The 20,424-nt window shown below is 37.3% G+C and overlaps 1 protein-coding gene across 1 annotated transcript; it reads right to left on the bottom strand.

The window, feature by feature from the left end:
- Nucleotides 1–1,537: 1,537 nt before the first annotated feature.
- LOC103723006 (protein MAEA homolog) lies at nucleotides 1,538–18,983 on the bottom strand. The gene is made up of 7 exons (XM_039123237.2): nucleotides 18,550–18,983; nucleotides 18,246–18,440; nucleotides 7,270–7,392; nucleotides 4,186–4,371; nucleotides 2,556–2,689; nucleotides 2,221–2,407; nucleotides 1,538–2,127 (listed from the first exon to the last, which is right to left on the bottom strand). Exons 1-7 carry the CDS (start codon nucleotides 18,880–18,882, stop codon nucleotides 2,026–2,028), a joined length of 1,260 nt encoding a protein of 419 aa, XP_038979165.1. The 5' UTR covers nucleotides 18,883–18,983; the 3' UTR covers nucleotides 1,538–2,025.
- Nucleotides 18,984–20,424: the final 1,441 nt, after the last annotated feature.

Here is a 20,424-nt window from a genome sequence, read left to right as displayed (position 1 = left end):
CAATGAGTTATGTTTATCTAAATTAAATTCAGGAATGTATATGTGATGGGTTTTATGGACCAATTGGCAAATCTTTTTTTTTTGAGGTAAAAATAGGCAAATCTGATTTTTTTTTTTTTTGGACCAATAGGCAAATCTTAAAGAACTAAGAGATTAATAAACAAATCAAGAAGATTTCATGTACTTGCATGCAAAAGAAATAGTTTAAGGGTAAAATATTCCAATAAACTCTAGCTATAGCTGCTACTCTATATGACCATTACACAATGGACCATGTAATGCAGGATCAATGGAAAAGGTTAAAATAATTGAGGTATTAATATGCAAAAAAAAAACGTTAAAAATTTTGATTGGGAGTTGAGATTTTGTAATTCCCTTTACGATTACAAATCACGCGGTCCCAAAAGATTACAAATCTTTTAATTTGTTAACTTGTCACCCTTCAAAAATCTTTAGTAGTTGCAATTGCATGAGACCATCTTTTTGACTAGGTATGATTTGGCTTGGCAGATTCATTCACCCAGGTATCCAATTTATCTCTTGCTTTGTTTTTTTATTCTCTTCCAAAGAAGCATGTAAAGTACTGTTAGTTGGGACGCTCCAAAATCACTTGCAGGCATCTAATCTCTTTCACTTCCAATCATCCGAATCAAACACGTCCGTCGTAAAAGCAACTTGAAGACTTGAACCTGATTGCTCATCCAAAATATTATGCACACCAAAGCCAGATATTACTATGCATCCAAGTTGATACAGGCATGAGAATAATCAGAACTCAATGGAGTAATAAGAGACACAGGTCATTCCATCTTGCAAATGCAGTTACTGTAAATATAGCTGCTGTACACGGCAAGATTCCTGAACAATAATAATAAAAAGAAACATCTCTCACGCACGCTTGAACAGCATGCTGCTTAGGAGTCGACTGTTTCTAATCTTAAATTATGAAACCTTCCTCAAGATCAGTTCACCCTCAAGCTTAATTTCTGTCTTTTATTTGTTCAATGAAAATGACTGAACTGTTGCCTACTCATCAAAATAAAATAAAATAAAACAACTGCTGTTATAAGAAAAGATTTTGTTATATTCCCTTGAGGGTTCAGCTGTCTCCAGGGGAAATTGCGTCGAAAATTCTTTCAGGTTTTTACATGTACCTTCGAATCGAAAATAGGTCACTCAATTCCCCTTCCTTTCCATTTGGACTACCCCATATGCCTGACTCATCCACTTGATCAGCATAGTCAATCTAGAACCATAGTATGTGTTTCCACAGAAAGACAAATCTTGTGAACTAGTTTACAATTATATAAACTAAACAAGCACAACTGATGCCTCCCAACAGCATCAAGGTTCACACCTTAATCAGCCTCACTTCTGGCTTGACATTTTAATACTCTAAGTTCAAGTCAGATTCACCCCTCTGTCATTAGAGGCTTTAGGTCTAACCTCAGTAGGTCAATAAAACCTTGCCTGCTGGTCCAGATTAACCAAGGATACGCGCAAGCCTAGGACTTCACCAGCAGCGCCTTCAGAAATGTTTGTAATATAATGTACCTGACCCAGATATCAGAATTATTGCAAGATTAATGTTTTCATCCAGACACCCAGTACCTATCTAATTCAGGACACAAAAATATGGATGCAAATATGGTTCGAGGCCTTGGTCCCATGTAACGTTCAAGCTTGATCCAGACCCGACCACAAGCCCGAATTACGTGACCCTTGGGACCCTGCCCCACCCCACCCCTAAAAAGAACTCACATCAAGTAGATTCCAGATGTCCTGAAAGATTTTTGAAAAAGAAAAGAACATTCATCTCTTCCTTTTTCTTCCCCTTTTTTAGTCACTCATTTTTGTTTTCTCCGAACAAAGAATATATCCAAATGCACTAAGATATTCATCTAGCTGCTTGACTCATCTTGACATCTTGTATGGAGTACATACAATCACCTTGCTGTTTAGTTGCAGTGCCCGTGAGCCACAGAACAAGCCAGCTTCAGCTGCACCGCACAATGGCAAGCTGAGTTATGAAATGTACACCTTGACAAGCTCACAGAAATTGAAAGCTTCACCGGTTCTGGGACAGGTAACTTTGCCATCATTTTTGCTGGCCATTTCTTCAAGAGCCTGCCATACAACCAAAAGAGAAGTAACAGTCAACCTTTAAGTAAATGTTCATTGCTTCACTGCAGAATTTCATGCCCTCAAAGCAGTTCTTACTTTAGTGCTATATACATAACCATTAGGCAAAACAAGTGGAGGGTTCTCTGTGTCCATCAGCTCTTTAGTTATGTAGCAAACAAGCTTAGAATGGTGCTGCTTCGAGAATGGCAACGGTGCCGCTAATTTGCGGAAGCCCTCATGCGATAGTGGGTCTTCTTTGGTGCAACCCTCTTCAAAACAAAATCTTAACAAGGTCAAGCAAAAAGCAACATTCAGCAGAAAATAGGTCTTCCATGACAGAGTATGCCATGTCAGATCAAATTTGAAAAACTTAACAAAATAAGAACAAATTAAAATTTCTTCTTGATGTAGCAAATGCAAATTGAGGATACGGAGTCTTCAGGGCTGACAATCCTGCTTGTAAATAGATATTCAGCAAAGGTTCAAGGGTCATGCCAAACAATCTACAGAATTCCTGCTTGAACTGCTCCACCAGATACACCCATTGCATTGGCTCAAAAAGAACCTATAATAACATCATATTAAGGTAAAATACCCGAATACCAAAAGGATGTCTATTAGACTGTAATACAATGATGCATGAGAGACATTTATCAAACAGAACTATTTAACCCAGATCTTGCTTGCCATATATGTTTTTGACAAAACAAAACTTGGTGTTCCTACCATTTTATTGGGTGGTAGATAGAATTAGAGTTAGCCGGAACAAATTTAACTTCATCTTAAAAGGAGCTCTGGTTCGGTTAAACAAATGCCCTTAAATCAAAGGAAAGACTAACAGAGAAAAGAAAGGGCTACCAAAGAACTCTGATCCAACAATGAGCAATTTCATGGCAACCAATAAGCACTCTTGCTAAACAGTTTTTGGACCTCAAAAGTTCAAAACTATGGTAGCAGAGAAACCTGCCCCTTTCTGGATAAACATTCCATGAATGAGTTATAGCAGTTAGCTATATTATCAGGAAAAACAATCTTAAAACTAGAGATTTTATCAAAAACAAAGCTTCAAATACCATCTCCCCTAGACATCAGCTGTTATTATATTGGCCAATATAAACTGATATATTCCAAAAGATATGAACCAGTATGATATTAACCAAGATTATATTCACAATCTTATTATGTTCTCCTACATCACTAATTATTAAAAGCAACGCATAAAACAATAGTTAGTCCTCTCCTACAGTAGCTGATAGTTTGATATTTCAATTGCTATATTTTTGCCCAGATATAGTGATATCTCAGTGAATCCTGGTTCTTTCCTCTTCCAATTTGACAAAGACAGACCAATTTTTAGTTCATATTGGAATTGGTTGCTATATTGCCATGGCCGGGCCCAAGCCTGGCCGAGAAAGGTGGAGAGTTGACATTAGGTGAACAGCCAGTCATAAAATTTAGGGGGGGGGGGGGGGGTGTGGACTATGAAATTGATCCAAATTTATACATGAGAAATGCTTGATAAATGAGGATCCATAAAGATGGCCCCAAATAGTTGGGAAAAGGCTGGATAGATATTGTCGTGGGCATTGGACCATTTAGTTCATCCAGATTTACCACCTGTATCTGCATTTTTCTCCAATTTCTTTGATGGACATCAAGGAATATCTCAGCTTCTTGGGCACAAGATTGTTCATACCTCATGTCTGTCAGAAAAAGACATCCTTTTTCTATTTCTTTTTTTTAGATGTCAAGAATAATGTGTACAGTGCTTTCCGGATTTCCCATGCAACGAGTAAATTAAAGAAACCAGTGCACAGGCATACACACATAGAAGTTACCAAGCTTCAGATATAATAGCCACATTTCCCTTTTTTCAATAAATAAACTGAAATGCAGCAAAAGCCAGAAATAAGAAATTCAAACTTCTGATAGAGAGAAAAAAACAAGACAGCCAAAACACATACTATATATATTATTGGTTTTTAAAAGATAGCATAGCAACTCAGCCAGGGTATACGCACTGAGCCTAACTTATATGTAAACGAGAAAGAGGGGACCTACCTTGTAAGTGGGACACTCGGTATTGCTCCTAAAAGCCAAGGTTGCCATGACACACTGCAATTCTTTCATATAAGTCGCTCCCCAGGGTGCAAGATACTTCCGAGCACATTGTATAGCCCGCAAGTAGTTGTCAGCTCTTACCAACTCTATGAACTCCTGAAGCCTCAATTGAAACTCAAGCTTACTCTGCAATTCAATAAAATATTATTAGTATAGTTGGGCTTCATGATATTAGTGTATACATATAAATGGCAAGCAGGCAGTCCATCCACAAATTTGCCAGATTGCCAACTAGAGGAACTTCTAACAGAAAACAAAATGAAGACATTTAATTGCCAGAAGCTAAGCAAGGAGATCATATTAAAGCAAAGACCCTTGAGAGATGACCCCTCTGTTTTAATAAATCTCCTGATATTTGAACACGTTCCCCAAAATCACTTTCTTTCAATTTTTATTTGTTCCATATGACCAGTCAAAATAGGCTTCCAGAATCAAAGAAATAAGCCTGTTACCAACTATTTCCAATTATTAGATTGCAAAATATATTCAATTTCAATATTAAAAAGATGAAGTTGCAACAACGTCATCCAACAGAATAGTTCATGTGGGTCTACTTATGTCACGCCTCCAACCCGAGATCGCGAGCCAGGCATTGCGGCAACCGCCGCATACTAAAGGGGAACTCTCCCCATAAGCATGCAAGGCATCTCAACATGATATCATAAACAAGCAGCAGAATAAATTTAAATAATAACATTCAAATTTTATTCTAAATAACTAATTCAAAATTAAGTATCTCGCAAAACTAAATAATATTCAAAAATCTTGCATCAACTTTAACAAAAAAAATCTAGTCTAAATAAAGATGTCAAAATCTTGTCTCAAGTCGCTCTCCCATGATAAATCCTCTAAGTCAAGCTAGTTCTTCGAATCTGTAAAAATAGTAAGAACTCGTATAATAGGCTAGATAGCCCAGTAAGCAATGAACACTTTAACTAAATAAATCAAACAATAAAATAATTAATAATATGTTAAAAATAAGCATGCAAAGTACATCAATTAACATCAAATCTAAACACTATCCAATCAATTAAAAATTCAAATTTTGTTCATAAATCATTTTTTTCCAAAACATCGAGTTCATCTCGACAGCCAAGAATTATGATCACATCATAGTGCCACCGCATAACCCCCAATGGCAAGGTATCAAAGTGCCAACACATAACCCCCACTGGCAGGGTATCAAAGTGCCAACATACAACTCCACTGACAAGATATCGAAGTGTCAACATACCCACTAGCAGGATATCGAAATGCCAACGTACAATTCTCACTGGCAGAGTATCGAAATGCCAATGTATAACCCCCACTGGTAGAATATCGAAGTGCCGACGTACAACCCCCACTGACAAGATATCGAAGTGCTTATGTACAACCCCCACTGGCAGGATACAAAATGCTAACATACAACCCCACTGGCAGCGTATCGAAGTGCTAACGTACAACCCCCACTGGCAAGGTATCAAAACATAGTCTGGCTGCGAGTCAGATCCATTTCGAATCAAAACTCTTTTTCTAAAAAACATATTCAATGCTCCAAATCGTGATATATAAAATCATACGACATCGAAATCAATTGAGCATAATCCATATCAAAACAAATACGTTCGATCAAGCATCATACAATATTCTAAAATAAAGCATATATTATAATAATAATAATACATTATGCATCAAGTATATAAATTAAGAATAATTCGATTCAGAAAATATTTATAATTTGTTAATAGATCTAGAAAAAGGATTATATTACTTACCTTATGACCGAAACCAAACTATAGCTCTAAATAATTTCGAAAATCCCTATCGGAACCTAAAACTCCGACGAGCGCACAACTGAAATCTCTGGTGAGCACTGTAAGCTAAGACCGTTGGAAGTCAAGAGGAAAAAGAGAAGAAACCAATATTGGTCTAGCGGTGGTGATCGACAAAATCTATCGATGGTAAAGCAAAAGGAGGTGTAGGGGTCTTTAAATAGCCATTGGAGGCTAGATTTCTTAGCTTATGTAAGAATTCGAGATGGAGGAGCCTGTCTCCTACTCCAAGTCGAACAAGATTCTATTTTTTTTTGTCTTCTAATCCAACTCTTACATCTAGGTCGGTCAAGAAAACTAGGCCCAATTGCTTATTAGCTGGATTGGTTGTTACAGCTTAGGACAAGAGAAGCATTCAATTTAGGCCAATAAAAATTCAGGTGGGGGTTCAGAATTGCTTGACCTCAAAGTTGGCATGCAATCCAGAGAAAACTGTCCAAATGACTGGGCTGTTGTAATTAGGTACTTCTAGAATAAGGCATGCTTCCAATAGCTAGGGCTTGAAATTGAAATTCATAGGCGAGGCAGTAACCTACCTTTAGGTCAGTCGCCGGGCATAACAAAGGCAGCATTTAAATATTAAAATAACTCCTTAAAAGCAGTTCAATATCTGAACCCTTAGAGTGCTCTAAAATAACAGCATTTAAATATTAAAATAATTCGTTAAAAGCATATCAACGTCTGATCCCTTATAATGCTCTAAAACAAATTATAACCATGACCAGAAAAATAATTGTTAGCCAAATTAAGAGCATAAGAGAGAATATCTCAATACCAGATCATGATTCAAATGTAAAACAAGCAATACGAAGGATATGTGATTATAATAATATGAAACACAATAAGCTGGATCATAGGCTTGGGACCTCTTTTGTGATCGAATAACTGGCTTGCCCCTGATTAAAGTAAACAGAAGATACATAGAGGGAAGTAGAAAAGGCATAGACAAGAAAGAGGTGTAATAGCATACAAAGATGGTATACAAAGTGTAACAACCATATAGATTCTCCTAATTTTCATAGTTCTAGTTCAACTGAAAACTACCAACCAAGTCCATTTTACTTAAATTTTACTTGAAACCTTAAAGATTCTCTGATAGTGTGAACATTCCCTTGTCATACCAAGTTTCATTGTTCTAGACAAATCTAAGAAAGCACCATGCTAGCAGCTTTAAATTCCAAAAGAGTAAGCAGAAACAAGTTCTACATACCTTTGATTTTTTCAACCTGGACTTGTTCTCCGCACACCAGGCAAGAGCAGGACCTACCTCCTTATTTTGGAGAGAATCAATTACCTTTTTTGCATCAAGGAAGATATCAATATCAACAAGATCCTGCCATTGATAGGTATACTAGGTTAGTAAAAAAAATTAAAGTGTAACAAATATAATTGTTTACAAAAGAGAGGGAACATTAAAACCATGGCAAAAATTGAAAGCATTTGGCATCTTATTCAAAAATAATTATATAAACTCGAAGGTTGATAAATTTTTGAAGTTCAAATTGATTAGAAAGTTTGAATGGCCAGAATCATAAATCTGAATGAAAAGTTTTTAAATCCGGCTCTCGATTCCTACTCAAAAAAAGAAAAAAAAATAAGATGCCCAATTGTTAAATTATAAGTTTTCCTATCTGGATAAAAAAGGGAATGAAATAACTTGATTCTTCTTATTTCGTTTCCAAGAAGGACAGTCAGTATAGTACAAGAAAAAAGTTTTGAATTTTTTCATATAGAAAGATATGAATTTTATATGTAAACTCGCAACTCAAGTGAATTGAATCAAATCAATTAAGAAAAATAAAATAAAATCCAGGATAAGGAAAGGAGAGAAAATATATTTTTTCGATGCTTTAGATTAGGTTTATATGATGTTTTTTTGGATAATTTATACATATCATGTCCCATAAAATTGCCCATAATCCACTCATAACTCTGCAATGGGCATGAATCCTCAAGATTCTATTAACAAATTTATCAAACAATAAAAAGATCTATATAGTTCTAAGTTCTAAAGTTACAATTATCTAAACTTACAAGGCCAGTGAGTGAGAGAGAGAGATCTATATGTATTCTTGTTTCAGAATTCCTAGAAATTGCTCAACTTTTCTTTTGCATAACTATGTCCTTTCCAGTTAGAGATCATCATTATTTTGGAACTCAACAAGATGGCCGTATGCCAAATTTCAACCTACCACATATTCATGTTGGAGAACCCATACTTGACTATTTCTCTTGGCTATATCTAGACAAATCCTACCAGAAAATATTGGAATCATCTAGGAGTTGATTGAGTCATCTCTTTTACACCAAAAAAGTTTATTGGTTTATCTGATAGCTGCACCTAAAAACTCACAAGATAGTGAGGGGTATGTGGAAGTACTTGAGATAATGCCATGGAGTCATTCTCAACCGATGGTGATAGGACCATAAAAATAATATTCTTCAAAGTATTGAAAAAAAAATCAAATTATTCTCAGTAAACAAATTAAACAAGAATTGTAAGTCATTCACAAATAATCAATAACTTTATGATTTATTCACAGGTTACTCACAACTAATTCAAGAAACATTTATGAGTTCCGATTAATGATGTTATATATTTGAGCTAGAGGTGTCACTTTTCTATTGTTTATTGTTCTTGACTCTCCCAAGCTTATTTGCACATGAATGGTTGTATAAATATTTTGATTATCTTACATTCTTATTTACTTAATTGTTCTATTTTTTCTGAAAATCTTTTCAAACTTTTGGTGATTTTTTTGTATTTTCCCAAAATATTAAACTTTTATCTCCAGCTGAATTGTTCCCAAATAATGAACTTGTGACTTGGATGCGACAGGCCTTGTTACGTTCTGATTATGCATAAGACTTCACTTGGATAAAAGACACATGATTTAGTTATTAACTAGGTTGCAAATATCTGCACATGATTTGATGCTTACAAGATAAGATTTCTTCTCAGTTGATGACCAAGGGATTCTATTATAGATATCACATAATTTGAGTGAGGGAAAGGCTTTACCTACTGGAGCACATAAGCTAAAATTGTCTATATATGCCTTGTGCTAATGGCACCGTCCTTGGTGGGCCTTGCATATGTTTGAGAGCCCACATAGAAAAGAAAGACGTAGTGTGTAGCATTCATACATGATTTTCACCGATGGAAGCACCAATGTCTTCTTGAGCAATTATTATTGCTTAAATCCAAGGAATGAAATATTGTTGTGCCAGTGATGTGCCAACTTGGCACTAACACAGTACTTATCGTGTCATACTGTGCTACTGCTTGGCACACTTGGTAGACACTAGCACAATAACATGGCGTGTACTAGCATCCATCCATCACCATCCTAGTGACACATGCTGGCAAGACACTAGCATAACACGTACCACGCCATGTCATCAAATTTTACAACAAACCTTATTCTCCATGATATTGGATCAATTATGTTAAATTCCATGCCACAATATCCATCTTCCTTAAGAATTTCACAATGAGTCTATATGGTGTAATTTCTTCATTTAAGAATGCTATGATCAACTGGGCAACCTCCTAGAGTATCATATTACCTTACATCAAAAGGAGCCTATTAAGAAGCACCAACAAGTGGTTCATGTTCTTGACTTAATTGCAAGGTTTTAAACACTGAAATTGAACCCCGACCATTTTTCCATTGAAACGGTATGATATCAGAGCATACTAAAACCAACAGCTTCAAAATACATCAATAACTATTGGTACACACCGGTTTGGCATTCCAACACCCATACCAGTGTTGGTTTCCCACCGGAATGGCATGGTACCTATGTACATCCTGGTCAAGCAGTTTTTGAATCCATGCTTAATTGTAACCACTTACGATGACCACTGACACAAACAAAGAAATCAACCAGAGTAAGGAATTCTTTGGCTTCTAATTTTTATACGAATACATAAAGAAAGCTTCCTCCATAAAGGGCTATGATCTACCACTATATCCTTCACCCCACCATGCCCCAATACTAAGACCTCATTTTCAAAGTACCACATCATAAATTAATAGACCCACCATATGGAAGGAGAATAACTTACCTACATCTTGCATTTGATAAAACTACGAAGGGTGGGCCACAAAGAACTTAGAATTCACTCTCTCCATATTGACCTGAAGAGGGACAAGAATGGAAGAAAGGAACGAACAGGTGGGTGCAATACTGTAACCTACAACGTCACGCATGGTCTTGGGAATATGAAACAATGATATGTATCTATCTATGTACTTCTTCTTGACCTGAAGAGGGACAAGAAAGGAAGAAAGAAAAGCAAAGGTGGGCTACACTACTATAACCTAGGACATCACACATGGTCTTGGGAATATGAAACAATGCTACATATCAATCTATCTATCTACCTACCTACCTATCTATGTATCCATCTATGTCTTTGTGCGTATTAAGGTTAAAAGCCCCCCATAATTCCAAAACCCTCTTATGGAACCTATACAATTAAAATCTCCTAGCAAATGAGTTGCTTCCACAGCAATGTCTCCTACAGATTGTATGTTGATAGAGTATACCTCCATATATATCACCATTAAGAACAAACATAATTGATACATTTTCTAGTCGCAACTGCTTCCATCTCCAGAGACACAAGTTTAGCAGAAAGTAGAAGAAAGGGGAAAGAAAGTTAAGTTTCAACACATGCTAGAGTGAGTGAAGAGCACGTGAAGGGAATACCTGGAATGGAAGGCCACAAGCAAAAAACAGAATGGAACTGTTTTCACGATGAGGACAGCAAAGAGAAAGAGGAACAGAATGAAAGAAGGTGATGTAGATCTTTTTGGAAACTGACTTACATGCTTCACAGATAAAAATGAAAATATCACAGCTGTTAAAATTTTTTGCGGTAGATAAATCCCCGACTATAAAATTTATATGGAGCGAATAGTCATTCAGAGCATAAGGACAAATCATTAGTAAGAAAAAGAAGTGAAAAGGAATGAAAAGAGCATTCATCTCTACATATGCATTTCGAAGTTAAAGCATCATATCATCCATCATAAAACATTATTACCCCTTCAAAATTACCTTATACAAGCAAGATTTCTCCCTGAACTTTGATCTAAAGGGAAGAAAAGAATGATGCCTTGACAGGATAGAGCCAAAAGGTATCATAAATAAGCTAATATGGAAGTGCTCACCTGTCTCCTATTGACCTATTTGCAGTTGGTCAACCCTGAAACATTGCCACCCCACTCCACTTCTGCCAATATTCTATACCTTTCCTATGATCATCTTCACATAATCTTCAATCCAAATTGGCCTTTTTCCGATTGAGAAGGGTTCCTCCAAGCATGAATTGTAATACCTATACTCAGCGTCAGCAGAACTGGTGCCAGGCATCATACTGATTGCGCAGCACCATAATGTCTTTACATGAACGGAAGAGGCCACCTATCGGTTGCACTCTTCAAATCCAGCGAATAACTTTCCTTAAAACCAATCAGCCTATCTAAAGGCACCGTTTGATTAAACGTTCCATCAATAGGGATCCGGCGCAAGACCGCCATCAACCACTTATGATATGGATATAGCAATTGATGTTTAATGTAGTTGCCAATCTCAACGCAAACTCTTGCATACGTCAGTCTTGACCTCGACATCGTGAGCTCGTCCATATACAACGGTTTGCCGACGGAACTCGCTATAATTCCGATAATCGTCGGAATCCACCAGTTTGAGCCTCGGGTTGGATAGTCTAATCCAAGCCGGAACCGAGCTTAGAAGGTCCTTAACAAGTGGGAAACCCGGGGACCATTGATGAAAAAGAAAAGGATGCTATTTCATAGTGGTAGGGAAAGTCGTCCCAAAGCGCAACCAGACTATTGTTCTTCCTCTTCTACGGCCAAAGTAATAAGCAGTAGCATGATCTGACGAACCGGCCCGTATCGGCCGGTTCGGACCGGTCTGGCCTGTAACCAGTACGCCGGAGCAGTGGAAACTGGCACAGGCCGAACCCAGCCGGAGTCGAGAAAAACGAAGAGAAGGAGAAAGAAAGAGAGCGGGGAAGAGAGGGAGGGCGAAGAGGCCTCCGCCGCCCGGGGAGGGCCGCAGGGGGCCGGCGGAGGCCTCTTCACTTACAATTACAAATCCCTAAATTCTTTTATGCGGCCGCGTTCCCTGTTTCTTTCAAATAAATGAATTTTTGTTCGACGTATATTCTCGTCTAACTCTGGTCATCGAATCAAATTAAACCTTAATGAATAACTAATTGATTTCTCTTCTTTTAGTCATCCTTTACCCCCCGTCAATTAATAACAAAACAGATTATTCCAATATATAAAATAGAAATTTCAATGGCTTTTGCTACTATGACTTTTCCCAACCACGATTTTTTATTCCTTCCAGGCATTTCACTTGGAAATAAGAAATTCTAACGATACCAAATAAAAAAAATAGTGGGTTCCATCGTTTCGAAATAGGAAACGCGGCCGCGGAAAAGAATTTAGGGATTTGTAAGTGAAGTCGGCAAACCCCTGCAGAGGCCGAGGCCCCGTGGCCTCCACCGCACCCTTGCAGGCTCCTCCGCCGCCCCTCGTGGCCTCTCCTCTCTCCCTCCCTCCCCCGCTCACTCTCTCGTTCTCTTCTTCTTCCCCGGCTCCGGCGGAGAAGAGTGTTCCGGTTCGGTACCAATTTAAACCAGTCCGAGCCAGAACTGTGCCGGTCCGGTAGGCGATCAGTACACCTACCGGTACCGGTACCGGTACGGCGAACCATGAGCAGTAGTTTTTTGTAGGAGGTTGCTTCTCTTAGCGAAAAGTGCGGGTCTTGTTGGGAATGAAAGTCAAGGTCTTGTGCTGCCTTAAGCTACTTGTTATTTTGAATTCCTTTTGTGCTGCCTCCGATGTCCAACGTCCTCCTCAGTGGCGACTTGGAGTCTTGCTTCACCGACTACGGCCTCGTCCCCTAGCTCCTCCCCTCCCCCGATGACGACGACCACCTCCCCTCCTCCTCCTCCCTCTTCTACTACGCCTCGGAGACCCGCCATCCCCGCTCCTTCACCCCTCACTCCGACGTCTACAGCTTCGGCATCCTCCTCGAGCTTCCGACTGGCAAGACCCCCTTCCACGACCTCGTCGAAGAGCATGGTGCCTACATCCCCCGGTGGGTCTCCTTGGTGCGCGAGGAGGAGACAGAGCGAGGATCTGGTCTCCTCGGGGAACAAGGCCTCGGAGGAGAAGCGGGCGGCTGGTAGGCCTCCAGATTTAGGGCTGCAGCATGTAGGCCTCCAGATCTAGGGCTACGGCCTGCGGGTCTAAATGGGTAATCCGAGTTAGAGTCGGATCGGATCGGGTCTTCTAGTAAACGATCCAAAATTGACCCTAAAAAACGGGTCAAGTCGGGCTCAGATCGGGTCCGGAATTGGGTTGACCCAGACCCAACCCGAAAAATAGAACGAGTCTAAATTTAGGACATGACCCGACCCCGCGGGTCCTAAAATTCGGATCGGGTCTACATGGGTCGGGTCGGGTCGGGTTGCCGACCCATTTGCAACCTTAAAAATGCCTCAAGGTTGCCTAAATTACTAGATTATCCATACATGTTCTCAAGCATTAGCCCTGAAATTTTGTCCACATTATGGTACTTGCCATTCGTACCTAAAATTTCCACCAGCTGTAATGGGTTACTTTTGAGGAAAATCTAGATCATTCATCATCAAACGAGTGGTAAACAAAAATAAAAGATTTATTATATTTAACAAAAAAGGTCACAGTTTCAGCCAAGCCACCAATATCCATCCTAAAAGGTACCAAACTTGCATACCAATCTTGTGAATTGACTTCAAGCATTTTATTGGAATCATAATGAAAAAGGTAGGTTAAACTTATAACGCGAAAGAAGCCTCAAAGGAAAACAATAAAGTGAGCAATGAAAGACCTATAAAAAAGGAGTATTAAGAGCAATTAGTACTCCAAGTGAGCAACTAACTGATTCCACCGAAAAGGTTCACACAAAACCATATATACTAAAAGATCAGTCTGTTTACAATGTGCTGATTCTGTTCTTAGATTTATCAATTTTAATCTCCAATTTTACAGTTGATCAGCAAACTTAATTATCAAGATTTTGACATGATAGGTCTCGTACAGATGCCATCAAATATTGGAATATGGTTGATGCATTATCAATTCGACTTAGATTTAGCACGATGAAGAAATGAAAACTTAAATTTTGATATTTCTCGGATATGGTCATGACATATAGAAACCTAAAAATTATCTTTTAGAAAATCATTTCTAGTAAATGGCATTTTTTCTAGTGTTGTGTTATCTAAAATCTTGGGATTTGGATCCCTGAGACGCTATTCTTTCTTCTTAATATTTAGTCCTCTTCACTCCATGGGCCAAATTACAAATACTGGCTTCTAAGTCATGAATTCCACCAAGATATGCATTCTTGCAACCTTTCTATCACCATATATGTTAATATTAATATCTTAGTTACGGCAAACAAGTCAATCATCATTAACCTTCACATGACTCCATAATATCGCACTCTCTTAGACCATTGAATAATGAATACGTAGGTTGTCACTCTTCTTGATCATTTCAATAACAGTGACATCATGAAAACAATGAGATTTGCTACTCTGGCGTCAATTTCGATGCAATCGGCTTCAAGACATTATTTTACATCTAGTTCCTCTAAAGTGAAAATGATTCAGTTGTAAAGAGAAGATAATGGTCAAATCAATATAGGCAAGTCCACGCTCGGATCAGGCCTTAGAAGCAGAATAGAAAAATCCAAAGGAAAAATGATTATTTTATTAACGTTCTTGTTAAGGTCTAATAAAAGTTGTGCTGTTTCAAATTAACTTTGAAAAAAGATATATAAATTTCAAGATAAGAATCTTTATATCATGTTACTGCCAAAATGGGTGATTAATTTTAAAAAAAAATGCATCAACTCTAACCAGTGTTTGATTTAGACTCGTCAAAGACTTCTAAAATAGAAGTTAAAGGAAAATGGATGATTTATTAAAAACTTAAATAAAGAAAATCTGAAATCCATCACTAGTCTTAAACTTAGATCATGGTTATATGATCTGACACACAATTGTTTTTTGAGAGAAGCTGATACACAAACATGTAGAAATGTTAAAGCCCAATTAGACTCACCAATTTCCATTTATGGCAGATTTTGCTACAAACCCACATAGCTGAGATGAAAATAAGTGGATATCAAAGGTCCCCTTGTTGGAGGCCCTTGCTATATTGAAAGAAGGTATAAAAACTAAAATGCTATTTAACAAAAAAAATTTTTTTAAAAAAAAAAAGATATTACATGATGAGGCTACTCAACTGATCTACCATTCTACCGAGATCCAACTTTTTCTTATTTCAACAATTTACCACAATTAGATAGATCAAAGTTGTAAAATGCTCTCTCAACATGCACTTTGGACAAACCCAGATTCACTAACCCAAAAATATACATACATACATACATACATACCAAAGTTTACCTTTTTACCAGTGTCACTGCATACACAACTTAAAATTAAAAAAAAATAAATCATTGGCAGTATTTGTTTTTCTAACTTATTCTACATGTGCATACATACATACATACGTAGGTTTACTCTTTTACTGAGTGTCATTGCATACACAACCAAAAAGAATCAGAAGAAATCATTGGTAATATTTGTTTTTTAACTTATTGCACTCTAATTATGACAAAATGGATTTTGCAAAACCAATATACTCATTTTGACAGTTCTGCAAGCTCTACTTAATGGATTAATAGGTTTACAATTCTTGTTAAAGCCTCCTTGTCTTTCAGAATGAGAAAATGGAAGTTAGTTTAAATGGGTTGTAAGACTTTAGAATAGCATTATCTGAAAGTTCCCACAATATCATCTTTCAAAATGTCACTTAATTCAGGCTTTCTATCCATGCAACTTTGGAAACTATGACCATCATTTCCTTCTCCATCTCCCAGGGTCCATCCTGTGTTGTGACTACAACTCCAATAAGTCAAATCCTACCAGTTCATCTTAAAATAATCACTTCTCCTCCCTAGACAAACTATTGTAGTATCCCACCTTTTTTATTTAATGAAGTCTCCTTAACCTTTCTTTTCCCCATCAACGTCGATCTGTCTTACTAACCATCATAAGAGAAACTTCATTCTAATTCTTTTGCTAATGAAATCATTCTTACCTAACTTTTCTTGTATATTATACAATTTAGCATAACTTCTTCTGAGTCTCTGTTTAGTTGCCAACTCCTTTAGGCCAAGGCTCCTAGTTCTGGTTCTCCAAATCAAAGTACTTTTGTACCTTTTGTACTTCATAGTCTTTTAAAAAGTCCTTCTCAAGCCTTTACCCAGCAATCTCAATGATATCATTGATAATTTCATCTTCCACCTATTCTCTGTGGGTTTTTTGTTTTCTTTAAAAACTTGATCCTTAAATTAAGCTAAATATTTGCTGAAAACAGACATTTTTTTCTTTCATGAATACCCTCTTGAATTTTAAATATTTGGTGCCCTAGTTGTCTACAGCTTGGCTCTGGAAAATTTTCTTGGGCAAAAAAAACATAAAAAAAAAAAGAAGAGCTTCTTGTTTCCAAGCGGAGCTCTATAGTGAGCTTGAGAGGAAAACTCTAGCAATAATTAGCAATTTTCAGCCACTTATGCATAAGTGGAAAAAAGATTATCCATAAGACCACTCCTTCGTAAGAGAAAAATTAGGGAGCCATGCCTGATCCCATGCCTTTTAATAGGCTAATCCAATCGTGGAAATCAGTGGGAGATGAGAGGAAACCAGCCTCTCCAATTGCTCCAGAAAATGGGAACAGTCTTTCAGACATACCCACATCTCTTTATCCCAAGTGCCTCTTGCCCAAGTTCCAATCATCATTCCCCATTTAATATGAAAGGAAAAGAAAATCTTAGTTGCCCATCTCACCAACTAACCCTTTGCAATCTCAATCTCCATTAACATATCATTCTACCTTTCCTCCCTCTTCTTCTCTGTCCTTCCCAAGAATCAAGATCGAGATCCACCTTCCAATTCGTCTCATTATAGCATCACTTCCATTTCTTTTCTTGGTAAGGCATCATTTCCATTTCAAGAAACCATCCATCTCCTTCATTCCATATGCAAAATTAAATCCATTTAATCTATCTTCCATGAATAAAATGCTCTTACCACCAAGGAGGAGAGAAGGCCATCTCTTGATTTAAAAGATGTCTGGATGAAGGGAATTCAGTGTGATAAGCCCTAGGGAACCAGGAGAGAGAATGGGAAGACATTGAGAGCAAAGAGATGAGCAAAGTGGAATTAAGGAGGTGGATGCACTGAAAATTGGGGATCTAGGAATCCTATATTTTTGGGAGATTAGGAGTCCTATTCCTCCACAGAAGGTAGAATAAGAAGCAGCAGTCAGAGTCTGTGAGGATTGGGGTGCAGCTAGCATGGTTAATAGCAAGATGGCGAAGTAGAAAACGAGGGAAAGTGGTGCAAGTTTTGAGGAATGGTTCAGGAAAACGACCCTGTTCCACTTTAGGAACTGGAGATAGCCGGTCTCTGAGATACGGTGCTAAGACATGGAAAGCTAGGCATGGCTCCCTAGCTTTCCTCTCTTTCTAATAGCACAAACATATTTCGTAGTTCCTTCCTCGTATTTTTGCTGCCTTCTTCGAATACTGTCTTAAAGGGCACTATCACCTCCTAAACCGAAGCAACCCCCCCCCCCCCCCCCCGCGCCCCGCGCCCCGCGCCCCGCCCCGCGTAGATCAACCTATAATATATTAAATTCTGGCAAATCCTTCCTCAAAATGTGAGGGTGAAGCTGTTTAATTCTAAGTTATCGACCTAAATTCATTCACAACTGAAAACACTCAACATGTGCACACAGCAAACTATCTATTTTTGACTCTGATTATATCCCAACTTTAAATTGCAAATAATGAGAAAAATGAATCAGCAGCGTAGGCAATATTAAGATTTTACAGTATAGGTCCAAGAAACAGAACCAATCAACAATCAATAGCAAATTAACAATGTTCATCCTACATCTGTAAAATAAATAAATAAATAAATACATAACAAGCGAAGAGACTGGTCAGAATTCTTCAAGAAAAAAGAATCTCAAAGCTACAAAAGGAGGAGAACTAGTCTCAATCCCAAAATGATACCTGAATGTTGCTCGTCTCTGCAAGCTTCTTGGCGGCATCGTAGTACGACATCCGCAGCATGTAGTCAACAAGGATGCGCTTCAACCTCGTGTTGCTCCACTCCGTCAAGTTATCGGCATCAATTGAATCCAAGTGGTCCAGCCGAGCCCGGCATCTCTGGGCCTGCAACTTCTCGGTCTTACTCCCCTCTTCCAACTGAAAAAGAAAGTAAATTACTCACAAATCCAATGCAAGAAAGCAATAAATGAATACAGAAAGAAAGAAGAAAGAAGATGGTTCCAGTTAGGAGAGGAAATTGGGCTACCTTGCGCTTGAGGCCCTGGAGGCGGGAGACGAGGGATCTGAGGTGGTCGGCGGCGTCCTCCCGGGACATGGCGTCGGAGCGGTCGGCAGAATCGGCGACGCTGGAGAGCACGGCGGAGATCTCCTTCTCGGCGTAGCGGTGGTGGGAGCGGATCGTCTTCTTGAATTGCTCCAGGGGGGCGCGGAGGAACTGGTGCTCGAGCTTGAGCGACTCAGCGAGCTGGAACATCCTCGAGGAGGGCGGCGCCACCGCCGCCACCACCTCGGCGGGGGTGGAGGCGGCGGAGGAGTCACCGTTGGCCAGCGATGAAGGCGACTCGCCGGCCATGTCCATGTCTCCAAGGAGGGGGTGGGAGGCAAGAAGAAGAAGAAGCGATCGGAGAGAGGGAAAGGATCAGTATTGATGGAAAGGTGGATCGACGGCCATTCCTGCGAGACGGTCGGGGTGGATATCGCGTTCCTCAAATCAGATCTGGCTGAAAGCAATCATTGATTGCGTTTCCTTAAATTGCGTTGGTCCTCTGCAAATTAGGTCCTGTTTGAAGGTGCTTTTGGAGGGCCAAAAAGTACTTTTAAATGAAAAACTGTGTTTGGTAAATTTTTCAAAAAGCTATTTCAGCTTTTGCGGGAAGCTAAAAATAGCTTTTGGGAGGAAGCTCCAATTTGAAGCTTTTGGGAGGAAGCTGTTTCAGCTTTTTCGGAAAGCTGTATTTTTGACAAAAATGCTCATATTAAAATAACATAATTACATAGTTTGTCCTTTTATAAACCTAAAAATCTGCTGGAGCCAAGAACCCTAGCCGTCAGACTCCCTTCCGTAAGAAAAAGTATTTTTCTTTTCAATTTTTGTATGCATCTCTTGAACCACATTTTAGAAGAAAAAAATTTTAATCCTTTTTCATACCTTCCAAAATCAATCTATTGTTTTTTTTTAATCATCAACCTCGCGGCCCACGCTGAGGTCCTCCTCGAGCGTGGACCACGAAGAAGAGCCCCTGGACCGCGAGAAATTATTTTATGGGAAATTATTATGAAAAATTATTTTATACTAATAATTATAATATTTTATATCTTTATTTTTGTATTATACTATAAATATAATATCATATTATATTATATCATAATACATTAATATGTTATGTTAAATAATTTAATATTATGTTATATTATGGAAAATTAATTTATACTAATAATTATAATATTTTATACCTTTATTTTTGTATTATACTATAAATAAAATATCATATTATATTATATCATAATACATTAATATGTTATGTTAAATAATTTAATATTATGTTATATTATGGAAAATTAATTTATACTAATAATTATAATATTTTATACCTTTATTATTGTATTATACTATAAATATTATATTATATTACATTACATTATAATACATTAATATGTTATTTTAAATAATTAAATATTATGTTATATTATGAAAAATTAATTTATAATAATAATTATAATATTTTATACCTTTATTATTGTATTATACTATAAATTTTTTATTATATTACATTACATTATAATACATTAATATGTTATTTTAAATAATTTAATATTATGTTATATTATGAGAAATTAATTTATACTAATAATTATACTATTTTATACTTTATTATTGTATTATACTATAAATATAATATATATTACATTATATCATAATACCTTAATATATTATGTTAAATAATTTAATATTATGTTATATTACCAAATATTAATTTACTCTAATAATTATATTACTAGTATGCTATATTAACATAATATTATTTTATATTACAATAATATTATACTATATCGTATATTTATGTATTAATTTATGTTATGTTTTATTATGTTCTGTTGTATAATACTATGCAATGTCCTT

Source organism: Phoenix dactylifera, chromosome 8 (assembly GCF_051530095.1).
Source record: "Phoenix dactylifera cultivar Ajwa chromosome 8, Ajwa_hap1_PhDact_Kaust_v1.1, whole genome shotgun sequence".
Taxonomy (NCBI): domain Eukaryota; kingdom Viridiplantae; phylum Streptophyta; class Magnoliopsida; order Arecales; family Arecaceae; genus Phoenix; species Phoenix dactylifera.
Note: the sequence above shows the minus strand (reverse complement) of the source record. Positions and strands in the feature narration are given on the sequence as shown.

Coding starts and splice junctions, on each gene's coding strand:
- LOC103723006 (XM_039123237.2), bottom strand. CDS start 18,882: ATGGACATGGCCGGCGAGTCGCCTTCATCGCTGGCCAACGGTGACTCC. Junction 7,393..18,245: donor CAGAGACGAGCAACATTCAG/GTATCATTTTGG, acceptor TATCAATGGCAG/GATCTTGTTGATATTGATAT. Junction 4,372..7,269: donor CCAGGTTGAAAAAATCAAAG/GTATGTAGAACT, acceptor ATTGAATTGCAG/AGTAAGCTTGAGTTTCAATT.